Below are 7,466 nucleotides of genomic sequence, written 5' to 3' on the forward strand. Positions count from 1 at the left end.
AACCAATTCTGTTTTAATTTTTTATAGGCCTGGAACAGAATAGAAGGGATTCCGGCTGTGATGATCTTTACTCAAGCAATGAACTTGTTGCCCTTCTTTTGAAATGGAGCAAAGTTGTGTGTCTGTTTTATGGTCTGAAGGTAAAGAGATATATACATGTACTTCATATTTGGCTTCTTTATTTTGTTCTAACCAGTATGAAAGCATGTTTTTAACAGGCTAGTGTGATTCATATTCTTCTGTCTTTTGACAGGTGGAAAATTTCACTGTATCATTTGGAGATGGACGTGCGTTTTGTTTCCTCGTACACCACTATCACCCCAGCCTGCTTCCTTACAATCTGATCAGCACTAGGACAACCATGTCCTATTTAGAGGAGATGACACATCAGCCGCTGGACTGCAGCCTGTCAGACAGCCCTGCCCCAGTTTCAGGTTAGTTTATTGTCCACAATCTGTCTAACAGACGAAGGATTGAGGTCGGATTCATGTGTGTATGGTTGTTTTACTCTTTATCTGCACTCTCTGTCTCACTGCCCAGGCCCCAGGTCAACTAATCTCTCGGCATTTTTATTTTTACATTCCATCACTAACCTAGTATGAAGGCATTTCATTCATAGACTATAGTCTCTTTGACCTCAGTTTTAGTGTGTCAGATAATGTTTGTGTTAGTCTGCTATTCACTCTTTTTTGTCTATATACACATCCTTATGGCAATGAAGTAAACAACTTCAAGTTGCCCAGATAAATTCCAGGTCATCCAAGAAAAAGAAATACTGAATAGTCAGCTGATATTGATGTAATGATTGCCTTTGTAATGTGACTGGATGAAAATAAGTTCTGTAATTTAATGGAGATGATCGACAATTTTTAACTTTGTTTATAAATGTCAGAGAAAGTTTTGATATCTATCTTCTGACAAGGCCTTTTCAATAATGTACTGTATGTTATAGAAATTTCTCTCTCTCTCTCTCTCTCTCTCTCTCTCTCTCTCTCTCTCTCTCTATATATATATATATATATATTGTTATCCCCAAGGACAAATGTTTGAGACAAGTTCATCTATTGAACAGTTTCAGCTGACCAAGATGTATACAAAGATCTCCTAAAGAATGAAAGAGAAAATTTCAAAGTTCTTCACCACAAGGTTTGTATAGTTGTATGTAGACTTATTGGTTTGTACTGGTTGGCAGACCAAGTATTGTCCGCTTAATATCTTGAGAACCCATTGCTTGATAAAAACATCAATCTTGGAACACTGGTAGCCCCTAAAAAAGAAGATTATCCCCATTTGATTGGAGTTCACAAGGTCAAAGGTCAAACTACTCTGGACATCAGAAAATATTGTCTACATGGTATTTTAAGAACCCTTCACTTGATAGACTCATATTTAGCACAATGGTACCCCTTAGGTCACAATGACAAAGTTTAGGGTGAAAGTACAGTGTATTCCAAACAGAAGGAATTATAGTGTGCGATAGTGTTTTGAGAAGCCTTTGCTTGATAAACATCAAACTTGGTATACATATAAACCCTAAGAAGTAGATGCATTGTAACTGATTTTGAGATGATGAGGTCAAACTTTTCTGCACTGAAGAAAATATTGTCTGTTCGATATTTTGAGAACCCTTGGCTGGATAGACACTGGAGAGTAAATGATTGTTATCGATTTTGATGCCACAAGGTCAAAGATCAGGGGTCAGACTTATCTATACATAAGAAAATATTATCAGCTCAATATCTTGTAAATCCTCTGCTTGATACACTTCAAATTTGGTACACTGGTATCTCACTTTTTTTTCTTGCGTCTAAGACAGGATGTATTATAGCTTGACATTTGTGTTTGGCCATTAGATTTTTTGTGTTTGGCTCATGACTTTTAGATCTTAGAATCATTATACTTTGTCAGCTGATGCATTTTTGGCAGGTGTGTTGCATTTTAAAGTTAGGTTTAGAATCATCATACTTGGTCAGTTACTGCATCTTAGGTAGAAGGTGTCACACACTACATTAAGGTCACTGTGACTTTTGACCATATGTCATAACCCTTTTTGGGCTCAAGTAGATTTGAGACCTAGAATCAACAAACTTTGTCAATTGGTGCATTTGTAGAGAAATGTCAATTACAGCATAAAATCAAGTCATTAAAATGAAAGAAATATCATTTTTGTAGTTATTTGATTTCATAACAAATCAAAATAAATAATCCCTCGAATACAATACAATACAAATGAAAAATTATACAATACAAATGGAAAATATAGAACACAAATGGAAAATTATACAAATCAAATGAAAAATATATATTACAATTGAAAAAATTATACAATGTGAATTGAAATTATACAATACAAATGAAATTTTTAAAATACAAATGGAAAAAGATAATGCTACATTTGACATTTTGGACCTGGTCACATTTATTAGTAACTTTTGGCCTTGTTTGGACCAAGCTAGGATGAAAGTTACTTCAAGGGATGTTTATACACAACCACCAGACAGTCAGAGTTTAACATTTATTTACATATCCAACTGAAAACTCATATTGATTACTAACATACATGCCTACATCAGAAGAACATACAATATGTACAAAACAACAAAAATAAAAAAAAATACAGTTTGGCGTTCTGGGGGCTTCTCATTCTTATAACTCCAATACTACATAACTATATGTACTCTACTCTACTCTACACTAACTCTAGTGAACTAGCCTTGGGCTGATCCCAGCAGGTCACGTACGACCATCTGGACTAAAACCACAACTAAGCAACTGGCTGATCCCAGTGAGCTACCCCGGGTTGATCCCAACGGGTCCAAAAGGAGTGATGAAGCTCCGGGCTGATCCCAAGGAGCTACCCGCGACTGAATCTAGCGGGTTAATGAACACAAAAAACAAGCTCCGGGCTGATCCCAAGGAGCTGCCCGGGGTGATCCCAGCGGGCGAGAAAACAGACTGAAGCTCCGGGCTGATCCCAGGGAGCTGAATGAGCAAATCCCCATGCATGCAAAACTGAATGGAAATGAAGCTCCGGGCTGATCCCAGGGAGCTTACCCGGGGCTGATCCCAGCGGGTAACCAACAAACCCGAATACAAATCCAATGAAGCTCGAGCTGATCTGTGAGCTTAACCATGTATATACAGAGAAACATAGACGTGGCCGAGATTCCTGCCCGAATAACGTGTCAACCTAATATCTACAATATACCGCCTGCCAACATAATTCATATACAGGTTCTAATACAATACATGTACATATAAACAAATAATGTATGTAATAAGTAAATAATCCCTTGGGGGCAAAATTCCCCCAGGAATGAACAATCCCTTGGGGGCAAAATTCCCCCAGGAATGAACGCCATGAACAAAAGGAATGAGGAGCCCCAATAAGAGAAGAGAGCCGGGGAAGTTGATGGGGAAGGTGGGTGGGTAGCTGCTGTTACTTTCAGTCTCCTACAAGGCTATACAATGAACTTAATCAGCATCCCCCTCTAGGCATCAATGCTCCCGGCTACTCTAATCTGATTGGTCATCTAATTACACTGACCAATACCAAATCTAATTTTAGAATCGATATGATAAATAAAAACAAAGCAACATCAAATATCCTAATTAAACATAGTTAGCTAAGTACAGGAAAAGGAAACCAACGTTGTGTATAAATAATAATTTAATAAATCAAATTTCAATTTATACACAACCACCAGACAGTCAGAGTTTAACATTTATTTACATATCCAACTGAAAACTCATATTGATTACTAACATACATGCCTACATCAGAAGAACATACAATATGTACAAAACAACAAAAATAAAAAAAAATACAGTTTGGCGTTCTGGGGGCTTCTCATTCTTATAACTCCAATACTACATAACTATATGTACTCTACTCTACTCTACACTAACTCTAGTGAACTAGCCTTGGGCTGATCCCAGCAGGTCACGTACGACCATCTGGACTAAAACCACAACTAAGCAACTGGCTGATCCCAGTGAGCTACCCCGGGTTGATCCCAACGGGTCCAAAAGGAGTGATGAAGCTCCGGGCTGATCCCAAGGAGCTACCCGCGACTGAATCTAGCGGGTTAATGAACACAAAAAACAAGCTCCGGGCTGATCCCAAGGAGCTGCCCGGGGTGATCCCAGCGGGCGAGAAAACAGACTGAAGCTCCGGGCTGATCCCAGGGAGCTGAATGAGCAAATCCCCATGCATGCAAAACTGAATGGAAATGAAGCTCCGGGCTGATCCCAGGGAGCTTACCCGGGGCTGATCCCAGCGGGTAACCAACAAACCCGAATACAAATCCAATGAAGCTCGAGCTGATCTGTGAGCTTAACCATGTATATACAGAGAAACATAGACGTGGCCGAGATTCCTGCCCGAATAACGTGTCAACCTAATATCTACAATATACCGCCTGCCAACATAATTCATATACAGGTTCTAATACAATACATGTACATATAAACAAATAATGTATGTAATAAGTAAATAATCCCTTGGGGGCAAAATTCCCCCAGGAATGAACGCCAAATGAACGAAAGGAATGAGTGAAGTTACTTCAAGGGATGTTAACCATCATTTTTTAGAAGATTGATCAGATGAGAGTTTTTGGAGCAGGTTAAAGTATAGGATCATTGCATATTATATATCTGTATTCTAGTATATATGAGACCTGTGTAAACCAAACTTCCATGGTTGCTAGCTGTCATTTTTGGTGTTGAAAATTTTTGTTGCAAAATTGTGAATTACTATTTCAATGTCAGACCAAAAAAAATAAGGTTTAAAAACTTTTGTTATTAATATTTGTGTTAGAAAACCTATCCAGAGGCTATGAATGAAGCCATTGATTTCTATGTATTGCAATATATTCAACAAAACTAAAATCTTTATTTTGATAAAATCTTAAACTTAGTTTTAATTTTATCAATGACTATGGTTAAAGTTACATACAAAACTATCATAATAGCATATTTTTACAACAAAAGAAAATTTTCAGATTTAACACTAATATTACTTTAAAGATCACAAAACAAATAAACATTACCCTGAGCAGGAGACATGAATTCACAGAGATTTTCTTGTTTTAAGATTTGATACTAATTGATGTTAATCAGGTATCGCAGCTTGGAGGTGTCCCCATGATGATCAGAGCTACTGACATGTGCAACACCATTCCTGATGAAAAAGTAGTTCTGACATATGTCAGCTATTTGTGTGCTCGCCTTTTGGACATCCGAGAGGAAGCTCGTGCAGCCCGGACAATACAAATAGCTTGGCGCAGACACTACCTTCATAAAGCAAAAGGAAAAATCAAGGTCTGTCATGATTTTGGCATTCAAATATATCTAATGAGATGTTGGAACAAATATATCTAATGAGACTTTGGAACAAATATATCTAATGAGATGTTGGAACAAATATATCTAATGAGACTTTGGAACAAATATATCTAATGAGATGTTGGAACAAATATATCTAATGAGACTTTGGAACAAATATATCTAATGAGACATTGGAACAAATATATCTAATGAGACGTTGGAACAAATATATCTAATGAGACGTTGGAACAAATATATCTAATGAGACGTTGGAACAAATATATCTAATGAGACGTTGGAACAAATATATCTAATGAGACTTTGGAACAAAATGAATGAATCTGATGCATCTCTTTCTTTCTTTTTAGTTTTGTATTCAAAAAGTAAACTTTTGAAATTGTTTAAAAGATTGTAAACAGTTAGCAACGAAAAGTTGACAGTGGCTTTGAATTATGCATTCTGTTTTAGATCAGAGAAAGAGCAGCCATCAAAATCCAGAGGTTTGTGAGAGGTTATCTACAGAAAATGCATAAGAGAAAACAAGAAATCAGTGCAATTTGTATCCAGAAGTATACCAGAGGATATCTTGCAAGGAAAAAAGCCCAATGTTTGTTGGAGGAAAAGCAACTGAGAGCTGCTAAAATACTGAAGGTAAGCAGGTTTTAGTTCACCTGAGTTGAAGACTTTTCTGATCAAGATTTGTCCATTGTTGTATGTAAACTTTTACATTTTTATACACTTGTCTTTAAATAGACAGAATGTATTATGGTACAATGATGTCTATATATATGTCCGCCTGTCCATCCAGGGATTTGTTTTTATTTTCATTTCTCTTTCACATATCAAGCTGAAACTAACTGTGTACTTTTAGATCATTTTGCTATTTTGATCCATTCTACACTCTTTTGCAGGAGTTTTGCCACTTTGTTTAAAATTTAATGTTATACGGATATACATAATTCTCCACCCACAGTTTTCAAGTGAGGATCTTCTTATTTTACATTAAAAAAAAAAAAGAAAAAAAGATTTTTATGGGTAATGATGATGTACATGTGGCAAGGATTTTGATTTTTCAATTTTTGTTGAACTGAGTCAGTTTTGGGGAAATTTTACAAAGTTAGTCCATGTTTAACTCATCCCACAGCTTTCAAGCTTAAACCTTTGTAAACAAGTCGAAGATGTGTATATTGCAAGGAATTAGATTCTCAACAATTTTCTAATTTTCTTTGATGTTTGAAAAAATTACAAGTTGTAGAACTTGGACAATTTTAGGGAAATATTTTACAGGCACAGAACTCTTGGTTTGTCTATTTACCTCATGTCACAGTTTTTAAGCTAGGACATTTTATTCATATGATACAAAAGTAAATAAGTTGCACCTTGATGTTAGCTGATGTACTATCTTAAGTAAAGTTCTACAATTCTTGGCTTAAGAAAGAAACCCTACATAAGGTTCTAATAAGCATATTGTGAACTCTTGTTCACTTCTTCTCCAGACCATGTAGCTGATATCAGCTAAACATGGCACAAAATATCTTTTGGTAAAGGTGATTCAAGAGCACTAGATGAAGGTCCATGTCACATTCCAAGGGTGAGATAATGATAAAAGGTTCCTTACCTAATGAAGGTTTAATTTTGTTCAAATTATGATCCTCAAAGCTGGGTCAACAGCAAGCATTTCAAACTTTTCTTTGTGTATGTGTGATTAAGAAATATCTCAAGAACTGTAAAGATACACTTAGTCAAAATAGAACACTAACTTCCTCATTAGTGAAGATTCCTGTATGTTCACACTATAATCACTAATCCGAGCACAGCCACAGTAGGAGTTCAACAGTTTACATATACATGTATGAGAAAAAGTTAAAAATGGTCTTCTCAACTTATTATGCAAGAGTTGTGTAGTGAAGACACCATGACCCCTGGTCATAAAATAAGTATATATTGTGAAGGTTAAACATTCTCCATGCCAGAATGGGGCTGTGATTAGGATTTAATATTTGTGATAGGAAAATGCAACTGCTCTGGTGAGCAATGTGGTCCATGGGCCTCTTGTTATGGTTTTATGATTGATATTAATTAAGTGTCATGTTTTCCAATGTATAAGGTCCATCCTACATCTGTTCCTATGTACAAAA

At 36.2% G+C, this 7,466-nt stretch overlaps 1 protein-coding gene across 1 annotated transcript in view; it reads left to right on the forward strand.

The window, feature by feature from the left end:
- LOC125680842 (abnormal spindle-like microcephaly-associated protein homolog) overlaps nucleotides 1–7,466 on the forward strand; it is a 41,558-nt gene that overhangs the window by 17,889 nt on the left and 16,203 nt on the right. The window contains exons 13-17 of the mRNA XM_056154184.1: nucleotides 28–140; nucleotides 254–434; nucleotides 1,073–1,146; nucleotides 5,122–5,322; nucleotides 5,797–5,979. Coding sequence (XP_056010159.1) covers nucleotides 28–140; nucleotides 254–434; nucleotides 1,073–1,146; nucleotides 5,122–5,322; nucleotides 5,797–5,979 — 752 coding nt within the window. The remainder of the gene's footprint in view (nucleotides 1–27; nucleotides 141–253; nucleotides 435–1,072; nucleotides 1,147–5,121; nucleotides 5,323–5,796; nucleotides 5,980–7,466) is intronic.

Source organism: Ostrea edulis, chromosome 2, assembly GCF_947568905.1.
Source record: "Ostrea edulis chromosome 2, xbOstEdul1.1, whole genome shotgun sequence".
Taxonomy (NCBI): Eukaryota; Metazoa; Mollusca; class Bivalvia; order Ostreida; family Ostreidae; genus Ostrea; species Ostrea edulis.